The 23872-nt window shown below is 39.3% G+C and overlaps 1 protein-coding gene across 1 annotated transcript; it reads right to left on the bottom strand.

The window, feature by feature from the left end:
• Positions 1–3336: 3336 nt before the first annotated feature.
• On the bottom strand, positions 3337–4269 carry LOC136747312 (olfactory receptor 52J3-like). The gene has a single exon (XM_066700250.1). The coding sequence runs from the start codon at positions 4267–4269 to the stop codon at positions 3337–3339; it is 933 nt and encodes a 310-aa protein (XP_066556347.1).
• Between the last annotated feature and the right edge of the window lie 19603 nt (positions 4270–23872).

The following is a 23872-nucleotide window of genomic DNA, read 5'->3' as shown; positions in this document are numbered from 1 at the left end:
CATTTCAAATTGGTTTCTTGAACATGACAATGAGTTCACTGTACTAAACTGGCCCCCACAGTCACCAGATCTCAACCCAATAGAGCATCTTTGGGATGTGGTGGAACGGGAGCTTCGTGCCCTGGATGTGCATCCCACAAATCTCCATCAACTGCAAGATGCTATCCTATCAATATGGGCCAACATTTCTAAAGAATGCTTTCAGCACCTTGTTGAATCAATGCCACGTAGAATTAAGGCAGTTCTGAAGGCGAAAGGGGGTCAAACACAGTATTAGTATGGTGTTCCTAATAATCCTTTAGGTGAGTGTATATCAGTCTCATTTATGTTTGGGTGCCAAGAAAGATTATATAATTTCTTGTTACCACAATTCTCCCTAATTGATTACTGTTCAATGATTAAGGATAGGCAGGGCCACCTATAATCTAGTGTCTATTAACATGTGTCAATTTCAGACTAAACAGTTAAACAGGAATGAGAAGATATTTCTTGGCGTTGACAGTTTTTATTTCTAAGTCTGTTAGTTTCCAAGGGTCAAGTTTCTTAAATGATTGAACACTTCTGTATTACAGTTGACTTAGTCAGTTGTCCAACTGTAAAACTCTACTGATCAGGTGGGCACAGGCAGGCAGGCGCAGTCTGTAAAGTTCTTTACTGAATAAAGTTCTTTAAAGAATTCTTCGTATGGCTCAATCTCCCTCTCCCAGTTAAACTCTTCTGTTGCCAGCAAAGACTTAGTTGGTTTACGGTTTCGGTTCTGGCAACAGAGCTACAAGTTGAGTAGCAGCGGGTGAGGGTGAGAGAGGGTGAGAGAGAGAGAGAGAGAGAGAGAGAGAGAGAGAGAGAGAGATATATGCTGTGCGCTACCCTTTATATGCTTGTCAGATCAATAGACAATTGGTTCTTGAGTTTGTGAGATTGGATTTCGGTTTCAGCCCCCAGTGTCCTATTGGAGGAGGCTTGATTTATGACTGATGTCAATCCATGCCATCTTTTGGAAATGCCGGTTGGCCTGGGTTCGTAGCTCTGTTTCAGGATTTCGGCTCTTGTCCACTTCAAAGAGTTTTATGACATCCAGGCCCTATTCCCCAGACATTTCACAGCAGGGATTCCAAGCCATTATGCCCATTCTCTGTGACATCCTACCAAGAGTGCCACTTTGATATAGAAAGTTAATGTGCCGATGAGCTCAGGAAATCTGATAACTTTCGGGGAGAGGTCTTCTTTAGATCAGAGCTTCAGCTCAGAGCTAAAATGCTCTATCAAAATACACCCCCCCCCCTTAATGCTACACTGTAGTGACAGTTCCTGTAGCACTGAAGATCTCCAATGTGACCAGTACTGTCATAACCTATTGCTTTTCCCCCTTTTTAGCTGTACTTTTACGTAAATACCCACAAAAATGTAAATCATTTTTCTTTTTAAATGTTTTTAACAATATTATCAAAAGGTCTGCTTTGATTAAATGTATTAAACAAAGTTTATTTACACGTTCTTAATGGTTACAATCTTATGTAAACTATTTTGCAGTTTTAAATCTAATCAGAGTACACATGAATTGTTGGACTATGATCTATGCATTACTACAAAGTGTCATTGACTGGGTTTAGGCGCTGGTGAAAATAATTAATATGAATTGTTAAATTTTCTCCATCTATAAATATTGCATGTAAACCTTGTTTTTCCTACAAATAATTAGTTTGTCTGTGAGGGTACCTTTTGACCAGCAACCCTCAAATGAATATCCTTGTGGTGGATTTTGAAGACTGTTATGTTAATTATTTCACACACACAAGTTTTTTATCTAAACTGACTAAACATTGTTAGACTATGATGTATGCATTATTAAAAGCTGTCATTTACTTGGTGTAGGTGCTGGTGAAAATAAGAGCTACTGTTATGACTTTGTAAATGCCGGACACAATACACGGGGAGAGAGAGAGTCGGAGGTGTGCGGGTTTTATTGGGGTTGGATCGGACCAGCAGGGGAACACAAGAAGGGGAAAAACAAAGCAAAACAAGCACACAAATGTCTACACAAACAGGGGGCTCCGGGCAGTCAGGGGTTGTAGTATCAGTCCTCCTTCTCGGCGTTTAGCTGCCCCTGTCGGTGAGGGAGAGGGATTACATAAATTGGATACAGCTGCTGCTGATGTCACAATCGCCACGGTGCTCATTGCTCACAGCCGTGAGTCCGCAGCCTGTTTGCGAGGGAGCGGACAACACAGCTGCGGCACATGAGCACCTAATCAGCAAGCGTCAGCAGCAGCCGTGCCGTGACAGACAGCAGCCTGTCACAGACTTATTATAGTTTTACATTTTGTTAATGTTTACATTTAACTGTCAGAATCAACAATGTTCCAAAATTTTGAATGGTTTAACCACAAATTACTTGATATTGTAATCCACCTGTACAACCTTAAATAAATTTGGAAGGTAGAGATTCCCGTATCCATGTAAACTCAGCCAGTATTGTAATATAACATCCTTTTGTACTTCCAGAACCTTTTACAATTTTACCTTTTATAATTTTTAAATGTTAGTCAATTTATGTAAAAATATGATCTAATGGTACGAATGCTGAATAAATTGCTTTTAATCTATATATTATAGAGGTGTAGTGTAATATACAAAAGTTTGCATTTTAAAAATGTAAAATGGCATTTTAGAAAGTTTTAATAAAGAACTTTGCATTGAACTTTTATATTTTTCTCTCTCTCACACACACACACACAGTAAACTCCTGAATTTGTCCTCCCCTTAGGGATTTTTGTTGCATAGCCTACAGGCTTATTCAAATCTGACAGCATTTTTTTGTATTAATGTGTATGTAATATACATATTTTTATAAGCTATAGGTGATAGCACTAGGACAGCATTATGTCAATAGGACATAAAAATCTATATATATACTTGCATGAATTACATAAGTTAATTATGAGAAAATAAATATCAGAAGGGAATGTTTAATCAGGGTTACCTAAAGAACTGGATAGGAAGATGAAAGTAAGAATCTGTAAAGCACTTATTGGTTATTTAAAGATCCATTGTTGATATTGGTAGAGGGTTCTTTGAATAACTTTAATTTAAAGTTCTTTAAAGAACTAATAAATGGTTCCATATAGGGGACAAGCTAAGTGTATACAGGTGTAAATTCAGTGTCCAAATCCTTCTTGCAGTAGCAAATGCTATCATAGGATATACATGTATATATTTGTATAAAATACACTTAATTCTGAGAGCAAATTCAATAAGTTAGGAAAAGTCAAGGAGAAGGACATGAAAGTGTGCCAAGATGGAGAAAGTGTGTGTGTTTAATTTAGAGATTTGTGTCTCTCACTTCAGAATATCTACTTTTCTGCTGAACACCCTCATTATTCTCCTGTGAATCTGACTCAGTTTCAAGCCATATATAAGAGGATTTAAAAGAGGAGGGATGACTAGAAATTCCACTGCCAGGAAATTGTGAAGATCCTGTGGGATGTTCCTTGACCCATATCGACTGTACATTACATCAAAAACTGTGCTGATTGTGAAGCCGATTAATGAAATCAAATGGGGCAAACAGGTCTGCATGAATTTAGTCATCTCTTCACTAGACTTTACACAAGCCCTAACAATGTGGATGTAAGAATATACAATAAAAAGCGCTTGAGAAACATGTATAAGTATCAAAATGTAACCATAGATGTTGTTAATAGTTGTATCTACACAAGACATCTTTACAATTGACCAGTTATCACAGTATAGTTTGTCAATTTGAGATCCACAAAGAGGTAGTCTGATAGTTAAAAATATCGCAATTGTTGATTCACAGGAAGGAAGAATCCAACATAGTAACAGAAACTTGCTGATAGTTAGAGATGTCATGATAGAGTGGTACTGTAAAGGTTTACATATTGCCACATACCTGTCATAAGCCATCAGTGTTAAAATGGTAAATTCACACATAAGAGAATTGTATATCACATGTGTTTGAATCAAACATCCAGCATATGAGATCACATGAGAGTCAGAGAGGAAGTCAGCCAGGAGTTTAGGATGCAGACCAGCAGTTCCATATAGTCCATTGACACACAGGTTACAAAGGAAGATGTACATAGGCTCATGGAGGGTTTTCTCAATGATGACTGTAATGATCAGTGTCAAATTGAAAAGACATATCAAAAGATAAGCCAGAAGAGTAAAACCAAAAAAAATGTATTTATGAGATGCCGTCTCATTTAATCCATCGAGTGTGAAGACTGTAACACTGGACGAGTTCTGCATTGTAGTAAGGGATGTGTCAGGAATATACAAATAAACCTTTACCTAAAGAAGCATAGAGTACCGATAAGCCCCTTCAAACATAAGTAGAAGATCAATTAAGTGGAAAAATAATAACAAAAATACAGTTACAATAAAAAAAGCACTGCAATGAAGCATACTATTTGAGTTAAATCTTCTCTACTTTGTTTTTATTCATCATTACTGACACGGATTATGAAAATATTCACAGATGTTAATCTGTGAAAGGGTTGCTGCAGAGAGAGAATGATTCCCTGTTCCTTAGTCTGCACTTCAGTGTTAAGCTTTATATAGAGAGCTCCTTCAGGAGGGAGGCTACTGAAATTTGTAGCCTGAAAACAGACCTTTGAGACTGTGGCTCTGTAATATTGGGTTAATTAGCCAGAGGTAGAAAATGTTACAAATAAGATTATTAAAAGAAGCTAGGTACCTTTTCCACAGGGTGTGTGTATGAAATGTCAGTACAGCAGTGTCAGGTTTTTGAAAGAGACAATATGTCTGTTGAGTATTTCAAATTACCCTTAAAATCACTGTAAATGTACAGAATAGGAGAGCAACTTGAATCTGAGTAATTTAATATGTAGTGGTTTGGTCTGGACCCACCCGCCAATCACAGGTTAAGAAGACAATGTTTGATAGCTGGTTTGCATTAGGTACTACAGAATGAAGAATCCTCTGTGAAACAAAAGCCTCTATCTAGTGTTGGAGTTCTAACATGTGACTGGCATTTGGGTCAGTGTTTTGAAAAAGAGCATAAAAACAAACAGAATAAAAACAGATTCTGCAGAGTGTGTGAAGACTCTGAGGTCTTGCCAAAGGTTTAAATATAATAAAAGGTATGACAGCTTAGTATATGAATATAAGTATATAATATGCTGTGTATGCACAATTGTATCTCTCTTTATCTCTCTTGGAGTTTCTGTTTCGCAGGCAACAGTGTCCTGTCTCTCACTGTCTCTTACATCTCTTTCTCAGGAATGTCCTTTCAGATGAGACAACTATGACCTAGAACATTGCCTGACAACCTCCTCTCCAGGCAGAACAGCCCATGTGCGGCAACCAGGCTGAACTAACCCTTGTGAGTGGTTGGGACACTGCCCTCCACTGATTGGACACTATGCACCTCTCGTATAACACTGTGATTTTTAGCTTGGAGCGCCACCCTTTGAAAAATCTGTGGAGAGTGAGACTGCTTCACTCTCAGGTGTTCTCCCCAAGCTGCTTGTGTATTCAAAATAAAGACTCCTTTTTGCACCTGAACTCCTGATCTGCCGTCTCGTCCTTATAAAGGGTTCTTCAGTGTGGAATGTGGACAACAGTTTAATGATTGAAGGAAGGCTATACCCCATAAATCTGAGATTTTTAAATGAAATTGAAATGAAATTATTGCAGTACTGTCCCTGGTGAAATATTACAATTATCACATTGAAAGGAGCCTTATTTTTGTATTGTATGTAGTAATAATGCCTATACATCGATGAAAATACCCCCCAGCCCTGATTATTATGGTGCTAAAAATAAGGTTATGAAAAATGTATTTTTTTTAAATAAAAACAAAATAACATGTTGTACTTCTGAATAAGTTCAAGCTTATTTTGGTGACAATACAATACATTTTACACTTATTTTAAACTGATGAGTTTAAATACATAGCTGAGTTGAAAAAATTACATTTACTTTAACATCTGCCACAGTGTACCATAGGGTTGGCAGTGCTCCGGGTTTGCTGGCTCCGGCTCCGGAGTGGCTCCAGAGGTTCAGCTCCAGCTCCAGGCCAGCTCCAGCAGCCCCAGCTCCAGCTCCAGAGCGGCTCCAGTGCAGCTCCACACTACTGCTCCAGCTCCGTCTGCTTTTAACCAGCTCCAGCTGGAGCCACTAAAAACAGTGCAAACTATGATGCGATAATTATTTAAATCGTTTCCTTTTTTTTTCATGGAAATAACTGTTTAACCATTCAAATATTAAAAAGTAGAAAATTGTAAAGTCTGTGGCGATTAGGGTTGCCAGCCGGACAGTATTTTAGTGGACTGTCCAGTATTTATACACTACATGGCCAACAGTATGTGGACACCCCTTCTAATTAGTGTATTTGTCATGTGGGAGACTCTGAGACCAAGTAGAGGAAGATTCTATGGTCTGATGAGACCAACATAGAGCTTTTTGGCCTTATCACTAAGCCTAACACCGCACATCATCCTGAGAACCATCCCTACCATGAAGCATGGAGGTGGCAGCATTATGCAAAATGGATGCAACGAAGTACAAAGAAATCTTGTAAAAAAACCTGCTGAAGTCTGCAAGAGACCTGGGACTTGGCAGAAGATTAATCTTCCAGCAGGGCAATGACCCCAAACATACAGCCAAAGCCACACTGGAGTGGCTTAAAAATAAAAAGGTTAATGTCCTGGAGTGGCCCAGTCAAAGTCCAGACTTCAATCCAGTTGAGAATATGTGGAAAGAGTTCAACATTGCTGTTCACCAAAGGGCCCCATCCAATTTGCTGGAGCTTGAGCAATTGTGCAAAGAAGAATGGGCAAACATTGCTTTGTCCAGATGTACAAAGCTAGTGGAGACTTATACACATAGACTCATGGCTGTAATTGCTGTCAAAGCTGCCTCTACCAAATATTGACTGAAGGGGTGATTACTTATGTATTCAATTATTTTCTGTTTTGTATTTGTAATTAATTTAGAAAAAAATGCAGATCATATTTTTCATTTTGACATTATGGAAATTTTTGGTGTTGATCAGTGGCAAAAACTCCTGATTAAATCCATTCTGATTTCATGTTTTTTATCAAGTTATTTTTCAAAGGTGGCTTAACCTTGTTGTATTGTGGTCAAAACACAAAAATGCACCCCTATTCTGATTGGTTACTTCAGATAGCTGACGCACTGCGTTGCCAATGAAAGTCTGTGATGCGTCATTTGCTGGCATTCGTTTTCCTGCTCCATTCACACAGACCTGTTGCCAGAAAATTGCGGGTAATTAGACTAGGTCCCTTGCTGGAAAATTGCTGGTATCGAAATGCTGGCGGTAACCCATTCACACAGACCTTGCAGGCAACAAAATGCCACAAAAATTCAGCAATTGTTTCAGTGTGAATGGGGTATTAGACAAACTCTTTCAAAGAGGCCACATAGTAATGTCATAGATCCCCTCCCCCATTGGGCAGTATCCTTGATTCAAAAGGTAACCCTGCTTTGAAAGCATTTCAAAGGTGTCCCTGGTGAAATACTACAAGCATCACCTTGAAAGGAGTCATATTTGAATTATGTGTAGTTACAATATCTATATATTAATGACCCTATCCCCAACCCTGCTAACAGTTCTGCTAAGTAATAAGGTAATGGAAAATAACTATATACAATAAAAAGTGCATGTTGTTAAAATTTACTTTGCTGTCAATATGATTATTTTTCCCTTTAAGTCAAATTTAGAAATCAAAGTGTACTTTATTAAAACTGATGATTAAAACACACAGCTGACATTTTACATTTATTTTAACATCTGACATGATACCATTCCCTCCTCAGCAGAGTGGTAACCTCTATGAAATGTGTGTTTGTGCTATGAGTTCTAGGACAAATCCAGAGCAGCTTACTTGACATCAGATCAGGATTCTGAGATGGGAAAGTGACCAGTAAAATCTCACAGACATGAAAGAATGTTTCAGAACATTATTGTTCTGACTGAGGTGTGAATATAATCAAGCAGTACAGTAGTAAGTATAACTGAATATATACAGCTGTAAATCCCTTTTTAAATCCTCTGTCAAACAGACCATAATACAACCCCAATTCCGAAAAAGTTGGGACAGTATGGAAAATGCAAAAAAAAAAAAAAAAAGAGTCATTTGAAAATTCAATTCACCCTGTACTATATTGAAAACACATTATTAACACATTGTAGCATTATGTTGGGTGTATTTTGATAAGAGCATTTTAGCTCTGAGCTAAAGCACTGATATAAAGAAGACCTCTCCCCCAAAGTTATCAGATTTCCTTAACTCATCAGCTTGGAACTGGTTTACATCAAAGTGACAGTGTTGGGGAGGATGGCACCGAGAATAGGCCAAATAGTTTGGAATCCTGCTATGAGATGTCTGGAGAAAGGGGCCTGTAGGTAATAAAAAAACTCTTTGAAGTGGACGAGAGCCGAAATCCCGACATAGAGCTATGAACCCGGGCCAACCGGCATTTCCAAAAGATGGCATGGATTGACATCAGTCATAAATCAAGCGCCCCTCCAATAGGACACTGGGGACTGAAACCGAAATCCAATCTCAAAAATTCAAGAACCAATCACCTATTGATCTGACAGACTATAAAGAACAGCGGACAGTCTTTCTCTCTCTCTCTCTCTCTCTCACCTGAACCAGAAACTCGCTGCCACAGCTCAACCTGTAGCTCTGTTGCCAGAACCAGAACCAGAAACCAACTAAGTCTTTGCCAGCAACAGAAGAGTTAAACTGGGAGAAGGAGATTGAGCCGTACGAAGAATTATTTTAAAGGACTTTATTAAATAAAGAACTTTACAGACTGCGCATCCCCACCTGTGCCCACCTGATCAGTGGAGTTTTACAGCTGGACAATTGACTAAGTCGACTGTATACGAAAGTGTCAGTCATTTAAATAGCTATTTGAGTCTTAAGAAACTTGACCCTTGGAACGAACAGGGCCCTGCTTTCCTCAAAGACTTTGTCTTCAAGTAACTACGGTGGAACCCTGCTTACAAAGAAGATTTTGTGCACAACCTTGGAGCCTTCAAATCAGTGGAAAATCTGTTTGGAAAAGACTCTACATTCGCGAAACCCCAACTTCCAGGTGCATCGACTGAGTGGAAGTTCTTGGACAAAGCCGAACCGGATTGCCTTTGTTCCAAACCACACGGACCTCGTGCCGTGTGCTGTTATCCGAGCCCGAAGACAGAGAGGCCTCTCTGCGACGAAGTTCAGATAAGTTTAACAGTTTGGAGTTTGTGATTCATGACATTTGAGAAATCAATTAGAAATGTTAATCTGTGATTCATAACTCTAGAATGTGTAATATCATTTAGTTTTCTTAAATATAAATGTGTGTTGCATTAAACTGTTTTGTTGATAATTTTAGAAATAAAATCTGTCAACGCCGAGAAATATCTTCTCATTCCTGTTTAACTGTTTAGTCTGAAATTGACACAAGTTAATAGACACCAGATTATAGGTGGCCCTGCCTATCCTTAATCATTGAATAATAATCAGTTAAGGGACATTGTGGTAACAAGTAATGATAGGATCTTTCTCGGCACCTAAACGTAAATGAGACTGATATATATATAACGAGAAGTTACCTGACATAAATACTAACCTGCGTAGTTATTTAATGTCTGACTAACAATACTAATGAGAGACTCACCTTCGTCTTACTAACTGGTATTGTAGTCAATGTGTTTATAACCTTTTTTGTTTAACGATTCATGTGTTATCATATGCGATCTCATGGTCTTTGATTTGGTCACGGAAGTGATTTGTCTTTGATTTGTTGATCTAGAGTTGAATTTTAATTAGTTTTTCCCTTTTGTATAATTAGTGTAGTGCTACATTTAGTCTTTGTTTTTGAATAAATTTGACAATTTATATCTTTGGAATTGGTGTCTGCGTCCAATTATTACAGAAATTGAGTTCTACAAGATTCCAGGATTCGTGATAAGGTGATACTATAAATTCACTTCTTAAATTGAAATTTATAAGTGTACCTTACACTACAACATTATTTGATGTTTTATTTTGTGAATTTAATTCATTTTTTAAAACATACTCATTTCAAATCTGATGACTCAAAAAAAGTTGGGACAGTTGACTGTTTACCACTGTGTAACATCACCTTTTCTTTTAATAACACTTATTAAGCATGTGGGCACCAGTTGGTTAAGTTTAGCAAGCAGAATTTCCCCCCATTAATCTATTATTATTATTATTATTATTATTATTATTATTATTATTATTATTATTATTATTATTTATTGGCAGACACCCTTATCCAGGGTGACTTACAACATAAGTGAAATAGAAAGTGCAAGAATACAGGTAAGTACAAGGCACCAAAAATAAATGTTTACCCTCAAAAAACTATGCAGTTGATTAGGTAAAACATCAAACACCTTGTCTTTACACATTTTTAGTTTAAATACAAGTCAATGTACATTTACAAATCACTCCTCTTTGTTTTTATTAGCATTTTCCATACTGTCCCAACTTTATCGGAATTGGGGTTGTACTCTGTTATTATTATTATCCTTATGTATAGTAGCTATTAGGTTTATTGTGAACCACCAGTGGAAACAAAAGGTTTCACGTAGTACACATAAATGTACAGATTTATGTAAAAGATGTAAATCTGAGTGCAAATTAAATAAGACAAAGGATACAAAATTGTTCCAATATTTGCAATATTTTTTGTTTTACAAATTCATTTTTTCTTAATATTTGGTGTCCCTTAATTAAGAATATGTACTTCTCTGCTGAATACCTTGATAATTGTCCTTTGAATCTTATTCAGCTTCAAGCCGTATATGAGGGGAATTTAAAAGAGGAGGTATGACTAGAAATTCTACTGCCAAGAAATTGTGAAGCGTCTGTGAGATGTTCCTTGAACCATATTGACTGTACATTATATCAAAGAGCATTCTAATTGTACAGTTGATTAAAGATATCAAATTGGGCAAACAGTTCTGCATGAATGTGGGGTGGAAAGTAACGTATAACAACTACTCTCGTTCCTGTAATTGAGTCGCTCGTGTACTTGTACTTTTTGAGTATTTTTCAAATTTGGAAATTTTACTTTTACTTAAGTATGTTTTGAGTGAAGTATTGTACTTCGCTACTTTTAGAAAGGCATTTGTTACAGAGTACACATTTTGTAGGCTGTCATGGAAAAAAGAAATATGACAGACAAAAAGAACAATAAATGAAGCAATATGGAGCAATATATTCAAATGTCCAGCATCCCGTCCACAACACTCAGCAGGCCAATCACAGTGTGTGTCATGATGTTACAGTTGGTCAGTCAATTAATCAAAGATTTGAAGTCAGTTCTCCAGCCCAGCAGCAGTGAGGGAAGCTAAGTGTTTATTTTTTAATCTAAATCAAAAATCAGTTGAAACAAGCATTTCATGTCTACCATCATGTCTATGTGTGTGCATTTCTCCCTTCTCCATTCGTATATGTCACTAAATATTTGAATTAAATTCCTCTACGGCATTTCAGCTGTGTACTCAGTAATAAGTTATAAACACTTTCTTCTCCAACCACGGAACCTGCAGTTTATGCGGTAAGATATACTGAATACAATATAGCTGACAGTCTAGGCTTTGTAATACAAATTACTTATTGTGAAAGTAATAATCATGTTGATTCCTGAAATGTGATTTTCTGTAAGTCATATATTCATATATTATTGTCATTATTTATTGTAGTAGCAGATTTGCACCTGCTATAGCGCTCGTCTGCCGCCCTGTTTCTATCTGTCCTTTGGAATTCAATTTCGATCAAGTTGCAATAGAGAATAGGAATAGAGACGGAGCCATTTCAAATCGCTTTCACATTGCATAATACTATATGTAGTATTTAAGTTTCATGCTAATTTTATAACTAGTTCTTAGTTTTATAATTGTATATGTATTCTAAGATATGTGCATACCGATTTATATAATGTATTGCGTAAAGTTAGTTTTATCATTATTTAAATATGGGTCAATATCACCATAAAGTGCCTTTGAGACTTCACAATTTCCAAAATAAAAAGCTGAGATTTCCCATTTAACTTCATATTCATTGTATTAAATAGACCTTAGGCTGTTAGAAATGCATGTTGGTCAAGCTCCAGCAAGCAGACAATATACGAGCAAACTGCAAAATATGTCCACCCTGTCATGGACAAATTCAAAAAACATTTTCATTGCATAGTGATTATAAAATGTAGATTTTCAGAAAGATATTTAGTTCCTTTCTCAACAATATATTTTAGTTAATGGGAAAAGTGTTTTGATAATAATGAAATTACTGCAAAATATTTGTTTCCCTATAAAATCTGCAATAGTTGCACTTTCTTTTCGAAATAAAATCTAACAGCAGAGATATCTGGTCAAACTTTCAAACAATACTATTTGGCCCTCATTTGTTTATAAAGAAATTACACAAAAGGTTTTGCTAACTTTTGAAAATAATTTGTTTATTTTCATAAAACATGAAGATGACAGGGTGGACAACAACATGACTGGGTTGACCTTGGCATGACAGAGTGGACAAATGGATGTACTAGAAGAGAACACATCATTTATTAAACAACAGGAAACCCTTAAGCAATATATAGAATGATTTCAGGAATACATTTTCTACATCACTGTAGTTGCTCTTCCACAAACTTCCAAACAGACGGCTCAATCTGTAGAGAGCGCCTGTTCAGAGCTTGTGGTTCTGACATTAGGCAAAGTATCTGCCCATCATGGTACCAACTGATGTCCTCTTGGGGACCTGGCCATAATAACTTTTTTGTGCCATTGCGGTGCAAACACTTAACTTTCACACTGTGCCCTTCCACATCCATGATGACACCTGGGTACCCTTCATTGTCGTAATTAATGACGCACCACTCTCCAATGTGCTTTAACTCAATAACTTCTGGTCTCCTATGGTTATCTGGTGTCTTTCCACATGCTAGGGACTGATCAGATAAAAGAGGAACATCAGCTAGAGTGACCTCCTGAAGCTTAAAGCAGGAGCAGTCCTTCCTCCCCTTTTACACAGACATGAAATGTCTCTGTACTTCATCAGGCCTGGTGTCAAACTGATGGCTTGATGGATTCTCATAGTGCCTTTTACGGCAGCTATTGCAGGTACCTATAATGAGATAATAAAAAAAAACATGAATACACTTTACTTTTAACCACAACACATCAGAGGATCAGATTTGACAAAGCTACAGTCCATAATCCACGTTATTTCTTTGAAGCCATACTTTTGGTTCCATTGAGAGGTAGAAGAAATGTCCCTTTTGTCGGTACTGCGTTGCTGGCCCGTTGCTAAGAAAATGAAGTATGCTGACTTGAGGGTGTCTTTCTCTCACTACCTTTAGAATTGGATCAAGGTGGGCCCAGATGGCCACAGAGTAGTGTCTTCTGGAGGGTGATATGGAGCAGAAGATGTGCAGTGCCTGTTCACCTGCAGTGTAGAGCACTCCAGTGTGTAGACTGGCCTGCTGGTGTGAGCCTCCAAAATGCACAAACTGGATTTCTTCACTGTACTTGCATGAGTAATTTTCACTAAAATCCACATGCAAGAGGCACTCGTTGCGCTTCAGCTTCCTCCTGAGCTCCCTGTAGACGTCAAATTGCCATTTAATGTTGAAAACATGGCGTCTAAAATGGAGAAGTCTCTCCTGGAATTGTGTGTCTAGGTCTTCCTCTGTTGTTGTAATTTTCCTTTTTACTGTGATTGTTGACATTTTATCATCCTTCATGATCTTCTCTGTCATCCACTGAGATAAAAGAATGTTCTCTTGCCCAGGAGTTTTCAGCCTCGGGTGACAAGTTTGGAGGCAATCCCTGCACTTACCATAAGCACAGACCTTGGATTTGGGGATCGCACATGGTTGCTTCAGACATTTCCTCAATATTTCTTGAAGACAGCAACCCATGGTTCTGCAAGGCATTGGCTATAAAATGCAAGTTGTCATGTTTTTTGCATATACATGTGTCACGGTCAGAGGAAGAGGGGTTACCACCCAAAAGGGTTTGAGATGGCAGAAGGAGGTGTATGATATGTGGCCAAGGTGGTTAGAGAGAATCTTCCTATGCAAGTTCCTCATTGTATCAGTAAGCAACCTCTTCTACATCTTTTTCGTCCACCATGTGACTGTTTGTTTGCGGCCGGTCGTCATTCGACTGACATCATCTTGAAGAAAAAAGGATGTGACTTTCTTTTTAATCTCAATTCGCCTGACACACTTCTACCCACAGTAGTTAAGATCCACATGATACTTTGCGCTCTTCTTAGAGTAGCCAAAAACAGTCAGGACATACTTTTGGAGCTTGTATCTCTTCACTATATTTCCAGTGACCACTTTTGCAATCAACTGCTTCTCTTTGTTTCTTTTTGCATTTTTGTATTTTCTTTTCTAATATCATCAATCAAGGATGTATGGAAAATAACTCTTTTGATGGGTGAATTCACTTTTTGTTGACCCAACAAAGCATTGACTGTTGCATGTGGCGATTTGGATGCACATTTTTTCTTGGCCCTATGGAACCTCTTCTTATATTTCTCAGTTTTAGTTGTCTCTTTTGCCAGCTGTGCCTCCAGTTTTTCGATCTGTTTTTTCAGTTTCCTCTTCCTCTTCTTCGAATACTTTCCGCTTGACGCTGTTGCCTGAAACACAAAATATTTGTTAGGATTTTTTGTAAGATTTAAGGGAGTTAGTTATCAATATGTCATTTTATGTGGAAATAAACAGTTGATAATTTTCCTTCAAATAAATCTAAACTTTCTAATAAATCCTATAGCTAAACTTCCATGTTCTAACCTGGAGGGCCCTGGCTCTGAAATGATTTTCAGGAGTTTCAGGAATTTTAGGAGAGTTGGGGGGTGTCTCTGACTGTAGCAAAGCACTGGCCTTGGCCCTGGCTCTGGCTCACTGTCACACAACTCCCCACCAAGCGTGTTTACCTGTGTGGGTACGGGCCGACATGTTCTCCAAGGAAAAAAAATACAGGGATGTCCGGAGTCCAAAAGTAGCGTAAAAAAAAAAAAATGCTGCTTTTTATTTACTATACTATAACTAACTATTGTGTATATATATATATATATATATATATTTACAGTGAACATTATTATTATTATTATTATTATTATTATTATTATTATATATTTTTTTTATTTCTTGGCAGACGTCCTTATCCAGGGCGACTTACAACATCCAACAAAACAGCACGTGTTCACCAACCAAAAAAACAAACATAAAATAAAACAAACAAATACAATGCAATGCACTAATAAGAGGAAACAGTACACAAAAACAAGAAAAAATAAACAACAAACAAAACTCTCCCAGCACTACAATAACTTATCCTTCTAAATATCGCTCTACCTCCTCTCTCCAAAACATTCCTACTACTCTCTCCCTTGCTGTAGTCAAGAGGCTCCATTTATCCATTAGGCCTCACCCACTGCTCAAACCAACTATCACTTGTACAGGTAATTAATACATCCATCCAAATAGCACTGTTACTGTAGATCTATCTGGTATGTTTATACCTTCTTCATTAATCTTTCCACCAATAACAATAAAACAGAGATGAATAAGATCGTTTCCTATGAAAAAAAAATAAGTTTAAACATAATAATGTAACAGGCATTTTCCCCCCTTCTCATGAAAGACATTTATTCGACCCAGAGCCAGCTTGTAAAACAGAACCCGGATTTGCTCTGCTCCGCTTACTTTGATAATGGCGGTTATTTCAAATGCAAACAAAACCTTCTCTTGCCTTGCTGTTAGCAAGAGGAAAGTTTGTTAGTGGGTTTTCCACTCCATGTATGCACCCATGAAGCGGAGCATCCACAAACAACAGAGACCTCTGCCATACTGGATTATTATGACCGGAGACAAAACTGCAGACCCAGTGACTTGGTGTTGTAACTGTGACAACTCGTTTTGTCACATTACCTTCCCCTCTCTGAGATTGCCCATGTATGGGAATCGGGACAAATAGTCAGCAGCCACATTTTGATTCCTGGGTTTATGCCTTAATTTAAACCTGTAGGGCTGCAGAGCCAGATACCATGGGTCAACCTAAGGTTATGGTCCTTCATCTGATGAATCCAGGTCAGAGCTCTGTGGTCTGTCTCGAGGTCAAATTCTCTACCCAAAAGGTAGTATTTCAGACTGTCGAGTGCCCATTTGATGGCTAGTCCCTCCTTCTCGACAGTGGAGTATCGTTGCTCCCTTGGCAGGAGTTTTCGGCTGAGGTATAGTACTGGCCGCTCTTGCCCTTTTTCTCCTTGTGCCAGGACTGCCTCCAGTCCAATGTCAGACGCATCCACCTGCACAAGGATCTTTTCCTTGAACACCGGACTTCTCAGGACTGGGTGGGAACACAGGTAGGTTCTCAGAGTGTTGAAGGCCTTCTCGCACTCTTCGTCCAACTTCACCGGGTTATGGCTGTTCTTGTTAAGCAGATTTGTGAGTGGTGCGGCGATGGTAGCACTTTGAGGAATTAATTGTCTGTACCAGCCCACTAGGCCGAGGAATGAGTGGACTTGCTTCTTGGTTCTGGGTCTGGGACTGTTCCGGATGGCATCAATCTTGTCGACCTGGGGTTGGATATGACCTTTTCCCACAGTGTACCCCAAGTACTGGGTCTCTTCTCAGGCCCAGTGGCACTTGTGCGCACTCAAGGTCAATCCGGCTTGATGAATCTTCTCCAGAACTGACCGTACGTGTGCTAGATGGTCCTCCCAGGTTTCGCTGTAGATGACAATATCATCCAAATATACTGCTGCATACCCCTCACATCCTCGTAGGACGTTGTTCATCAGCCGTTGAAATGTGGCTGGAGCTCCTTGTAATCCAAAAGGCATGACCTTGATCTGATAAAGGCCAAAGGGAACTCTGAAGGCTGTGATGGATTTGGCAGCCTCTGATAACGGTACCTGCCAATACCCTTTGCACAGGTCAATGATGGAGATGAAGTGTGCTTTCCCCAGCCTCTCCAGCAGATCATCTATCCTGGGCATGGGGTAGGCATCAAAGTGAGAGACAGTGTTGACCTTCCGAAAATCGATGCAGAACCTGACACTCCCATCCTTCTTGGGCACCATCACCACTGGGCTTTAAACACTCCCAGAGCACTGAAGCATGTGCTGCCAATGCAAAGTGTCTTCCTGGGTACAACAGGTACTTGTAGAAAAGCAGTGCTGTGAACTCAGGCTTCATGCTCTGTGTTCTGACAGAGTAAGATGATCAGTGCAGCATCAGGCTTAGGGTCAGACAGTACAGACAGGACTCTATGGACAGAGGAGCTGAGGTCAGCACTGAGCTGCCTCCTTCCATTTCTTTCTTTTTGCCCTCTTCTCTCTCTCACTGAGCCCTTCTTCTTTCCAGTCTCTCTGTCTTTATTCCATTTGTCCCTCTCTTTCTCAAGATACTTTCTTCTTCTGTCCGGGTCAGCATCACGACGTTCCCTATATCTCCTTGCTATCTCAGCTCCACTTGGACTCATTCCTTGAAAAAGACAATTCAAAATGTTCCCTTACAAACCGCTGACTCCCCCTGGTGGTCTGGCTAAACTAGGCTTGCCTAGCCTCCTGAGAACTGAGAAAAAAAAGTGTCTTGCAATTTAGTTTTTTGTGTGATTTTCTACATGTTTAGAGTTATAAAAACATCTTACAATTTAGATTTTTTCAAAATTATTTTTATTTTTTATTTCACAGCATGTCCAATGTAATGGACAACGGGTCGATTTTAATGTGGAAAGCGGTCAATCTAGATCAGGGGTTTTCAAACCGGTCCTGGAGTATCCCTGCCTGCTGGTTTTTGTTCCAACCAAGGTCTTAATTACTTAATTCAATGCTATATTGCTTTTTTATGTCAATTAAAGATTAAATTAAGCAATTAAGACCTTGGTTGGAACAAAAACCAGCAGGGCAGGGGGCACTCCAGGAACGGTTTGAAAACAACTGGAAAAGTTGAACATAGATTTTGATTTTTAATTACTTTTCAGTACAGAACTACTTCTCCAAAACTATTTACATGTGACTCTTTTGATGTTTTTAAGTTTCATCTGAGTTTTATTTGAGCAGTGAAAATCCAGGAAGCAGTTTCTCTCTTTGGTAACGCAGAGGAACATCTTGCATTTGGTGCATCTCATGTATGTCTTTTTTTTACAGCCCCCATGCCTGCATCTACTAGCACATTTGCAATCCACCATCTCAGGCATGTGTGTGGCTCCATGTTTTCGCAAAGATGTCTCTGGCTGAGGGATCCTTATTTTCCTTTGTGGCTCATACTCTTCTTCACTCTCTTCGCTTGTACTGTCATCAAGGTCTGCATTCAATAACTCTTCAGCCAGATGTAATTTAAAGTCCAGGTACTGTTGAGTGCCCTTTGTAGGTCGGTTCAGGGCTTTGCTGTCAGACTTGTACTGGATCCAGGAGTTTGAGATGGCAACATCAAAGAAGTGACCGATCACACGTGCTGTGCATTTTTTGGTTTCTGCTTGACATTCTGTAGAAACTAAGCATGCGGTCACATAAGTCCACCCCACCCATGTTGTTATTATACTATCTGATGCAGGTCTTCTCACTTGGATGTGTGCTTTGTCTTTCTTGGACCATCTAGTGCAGACATCTTCAGGTTCTTTCGCATGAATGGTAGAGGCCATTAGCACTGGCTTGTTGTCAAACCATTTTGTGACAGCCAGCTCAGGACTTCTTCTGACCACTATCATTGATGCTCCTCTTCCATCTCGTTGCAATTGTTTGTCAGCAGGTAGCTGACATGTCTTTGGCACCCTGTTCTTTGTTATGGTTCCAGTTGCTGGAAAACCCCTTGCAAGCAATGCATCCAATAGCATGATAGATGTGAAGTACCGATCAAAGAAGAGCTGAGTACCTCTGGGAACAGATTCAACCATGCGTAGGACTGCTGCTGCCCCAATGCCTGATCCTTTGTCCTTGAAAGTATTCTTTCCTTGGTATACTTCAAAGTCTAGCATCAGACCATCTGGAGAAGCAAGGACAAATACCTTCAAGCCAGTAGGGTATGGCTTACCTGGAACAAACTGTCGGATTGGACAGTGGCCTGTGAAAGGGATAATTTGCTCAGAGCTCTACTGGTTTTGGAAGACTAAGGCAGCCTTGCTTCACTCTCTCAAGAAGTGACCTGACCTTCCAAAGAATTTCTGTCTTCTTTGTGTCTTCTGCCACATCAAGGTCATTGACAATTTTTATTGAGTTTCTCAGCTTGAAGAACCTATCTCTTGTCATTTTCTTGCAAATAATTGGAACTGTTTTTTTGACCCAAAACATCTTGATTCTAGTATAGCCAAGGCAGGCCATGTGGATTGATATACCAAAGAAGCCCTTAATTTCTTCTGGTGTTGTATTCAAAGACACTCCTCTAGCTCCCTTTGATTTGTGAATGCTGCAATATCTTCAAAGACCTTGCCGTCAATGTACTGGGAAAAATACTGAATCGGACTCCAATTTGCACGGGATTTTGGGTCACCTTCAGGATCAGGGTCAGGAGGCCTGGGTAGCATAGGTGTGAATCTATGGAAAAACACAAAGAAATTGTATTGAAATTCTAATTTCAGAAATTTTAATTTTCAATGTATAATCAACTTAATAATAATTTCATCCTCGCCTGCTCTGATAACAGACATAAATAATTTGAGACACTTCCCAAACGATTAGCCCAAATGAAGACTGACTCTCTGACAATGTAATTTAGTTAGTAGTTACTTTCAAAATATAATTTGTAATTCCAAGCTGCCATCAATTACAACAAAATAACATTTATATAATTTTACTAAATAGAACTAAAATGCCTACGTGCTAGCTCTGCCCCAAATTGGACGACGGCTATCTTGCTCTATGTCTGACTCATCACTTGGTGAACTTTCTGCCTCTTCTTCAGTGATCTCTGTATCTTCCTCAACAGCCTCACATTCATCTGCAGTATTTTCTCCATCTGACAAGTCTGCATCAGAATCTCCCTCAATAATTTTAAACAAAATCTTCTCGCCTCTGTTCTGTCCCCTACAATAAAGTAAAAAATGCAGTGCAATGCAATACATTAAGATCATCCCGGTGTCCACTACAGAGGACATTCATAAGTGTGTTATTATTTTGACTTACAAATTATTTTGACCATCAAACCCAATTGCATAATTCCTAACATGTTAACAAATAAGAATATATTTGAATATCATTGTAAAAACTCAATAGGTAAAAGATATTTGACTTTTACTGTTTCCATAAAACACGCTTGTTGACAGGGAAGCCATCTTGTCCAGAAATTATCATGAAGTTGCAGTAACCCCACCCCTACACATGTGACATCACTGGAAAGCCCAGGATGTGCTCTTGAATGGACAATGGGAATTACTGAGGTAGCATAAATGAGTAAAAGGAGAAATTAACTAGTACAATGTCCACTACAGTGGACATAAATGAATGGGCTGGGTTTCAGGAGGCTAGTCTTGTTCATTTACATCTGCACAGCTGTATTTTTTCAAACAGGCAATGAAATCCATTATATGGACTTTGTTTTTATCACAGTCTGTTGTTTTTATTACATGGAAAAAGTTTGTAAAATATTGTCAAATTATCATCATCATCAAAAGGCCTGCTGATACCGATATTGCCAAAATCACCCACTCCTACTATGTATAGCATCTACTGTTATAATATGTGTGTAATAACTGTTAATATGTGTAACATTATCAGAATGTGGCAAAAAAACTACACACATGTCCTCCCTGTCATGTACCATGTCCACCCTGTCGTGAAAGGCTTGGTGACAGGGTGGACAATGACAGGGTGGACATTTTTGGCTAAAGGTAGCATTTAATGAACACATATTGGACCTTCAGTTAGCAAAGTGATTCATTGTTGAAGGTGACTGTGTACTGTTTAAAAATATATTTTGAATTTCTGAAAAGTTTTTATATTAATTAATATTTCACTATGACAGGGTGGACATGTTAAGCTTGACAACACCCAACTACAAACACAATATGATGACACCTGACCCAAACCCTGACGCCGGCTAGATCACCAAGAGGAACCCCATCAGTGCTCCTGGAGACACCTCCGCAACAGCGTGGATCACCGCTAGCGACAGGCTGGTTTCAACCGCATACAGCCCGCCCCGTTACCGATCGCCGAGAGGTACCCCATTGGCGGTCCTGGAGACTCCTCAACACCAGCTTGGACCGCTGCTAGTCGGTGCTGATTCACCCCTCAACGCCAGTCCAATTTCAACGTCGCTCTACCCCCCCGCGATCCTGTATCCAATATACGGTAGCAGTACCCCCGTCTATGCCAGAGTACCACCAAGTTCTTTTGGGTCTCCGCTCCAGAGTATGAATCTCCACTGAATCCCGACCTGTTGCAAATTGTCAATGATATAAATAACCTACCCCCGCCATTGTCTCCTATAAAGCCCCAGCCCCCAGTACACCCCAATTTACTTGAAATGGTTGATGCTTTGAATGTGACACCCTGTCCAAATTCTGTCCCTGTTATAAATGATTTGTGTCAATTAGAACACCGGGGTTCTGCTGAAGCAGCCGGCTCTATAGAGCAGGATCTTGACATTAACCGGTTTGAGATCTTTGAAGGTCTTTTAGATGCTTTAAATGAGACTCGTCAAAAGGGTGGCTTTGTGGGTTGTGGGGTTGATGTGGAGGGTTGTGTTACTGATAAGGTTGTAGAGGGCAGGCTCAGTGAGAACACGGGTGGTAAGGTTTTTGGGCAAAATGTTTACAAGCCTAAGAGGGTCGTTGAACCAGTGATTATAGATAGACCGGCCTATAAAAATTTTGAAATTATGCAGCATTTTAATTTTGCAGAACTTTTCAATTGCGACAGTTATGCTGAAATATTTGTCAACACACACAAGGCCTTGCAAAGCATGATTGAGCGGGTGGCTGAAAGGGTTAGACCTCAAGATGTTGTCCTGTTAGAACTGAGGGGTGATTATTTGTTTAGCAACCTGTCTGTAATGCTGAGTGGGTCCAACTTAGATGTTGAGGAATTTTGGGCTAAAATTGAAGCCTTGCTTCCATCTTAGCTGATGAAAGTTTGACCCTGGTTCTAAATGTGGTGCATGACCCTGAGGGAGGGGCTCGTAGAAGACAGATCAGGCAATTAGTGGTGAGCTCCAATGTGGACAACAAAATCTGTTTTGCGTACAGCTTAATAAAACTGCTCAAGCCCGACAGCCCGGAACCCCAAGCTCTGCAAGAGGCCTTAATGCTTCATCAGAGTGTCAGTTTGACCGCCCAACAGATGGTCGTCTTTTCAGACATCGTCAAGTTTGAGGAGAAGTTGTCTTTAAAAATTGTGGTGTGGTACCGGTGTGCGATAAATGATGTGTTTGTGAAATTTCAGACGCATTCTGTCCCCCACGAATAGATGCTGTTTCTCTTACTTAATGATAGTCATTACTTTGGAATAAAGAGTTTGATGGCTTTTTTGAGTTGTTCGATAAATTAGATAAATAGCCAACCAATGTTCTCCAGGCATATTTTTAGGGTGAGTATTGATTATGTACATTGCGGGTAAATTCTTGATCTTAACTTTAGGCAGCTGGTCGCAAGCATAGACACCTTGAAACATTTTGCGGGTACAGGCTGTAGCCATCATGAGATTGTTGAGCTCTCTGGTGTTCATTTTAATAATAATCATACAGAACGTTTCTTCTCTGATTCACCTCAATAATGTTGTCAAACAGCATACATGATCATATTTACAGTGCAGGGTAGAGGTTGCTTAAAATGCATCTCCAGATGCATGTTGCCCGTTTTCACCAGTGAAAAATGTTGTCCAAACTCTTTGTCGGGGGTTGAAGGCGTACAGCGTGTAGCCACTGCAGTTTTCCCGCCGATTGATCATCAGAGGTTGATCCTTGAGATGGCGACCCGTAGCCAATACTAGGCTGTAATATTCCCGAACAGCACTGCCATTTTCAAAGTCCGGTTGAAAAGGTTTGGATGGCACATGCACTCCGTTGACGTACAACACTATAAATTCCGCGTTATAATGTTTTAAGTTAAAGTGGTTCTTGTTGTAACCCCCGGTAAAGGCATCATTATCCACTAGACCTATAATAACCTGTTTTGGGAGCTGTCCTAGAAAAATATTTTCTTGGTTCATCACGCGAGTCCCCACGGGGATACTGTGGACTTTCATATAGATATAGATATTGTAATGTAAAATACTTCACCAATAAAACAGTATTTCATATAGATTCTTTCTATCGGGCACTTGGCGTTTGCCACCATTAAGACCTGTGTGTGTCCTAGTTTAACCGCTGGGGATATGGACACTTTTTTCACAAACAGCGAGGCCGATAATATGGTCAGTTTATATTTTTCAGTATCAGACAGTATCAGACAGAAAGCATTTTTGCTCCGGATCATTTTAATTTTAATGTCTACCCCGTTCTTGAAAAAATATGTCTGCATGAATATGCCCCATTAGCTCAAAGGTCCGTCCTTCTGCTGAAAAGGCTGCTCTTTTTTGCAAGCCCTCATTGAGTCCCTCTGCATCCCTGTCATCGATAGCTTCTGGGGTGTCTTTGAAAAACAGGCCGGGACTGAACTGCTTACTTAGGGTCTCCTTGCTATAATTAAGGAGACACTCCATCATGGCTCTATAGGGGTAGGTATTGCTGCTTTGACTAATGAGTCGATCACCCAGGGTCACGTCCACTTGCGAAAACATGGTGGCCACAGGGTAATTGATGTTGGCTGTCTTCTCTGTTGCATCCCCGTCCTCATCAGACACTTTACAATTGATTAAAATGACAGTGTTGTTCAAAT

The sequence above is a fragment of the Amia ocellicauda genome, chromosome 3, assembly GCF_036373705.1.
Source record: "Amia ocellicauda isolate fAmiCal2 chromosome 3, fAmiCal2.hap1, whole genome shotgun sequence".
Taxonomy (NCBI): domain Eukaryota; kingdom Metazoa; phylum Chordata; class Actinopteri; order Amiiformes; family Amiidae; genus Amia; species Amia ocellicauda.
Note: the sequence above shows the minus strand (reverse complement) of the source record. Positions and strands in the feature narration are given on the sequence as shown.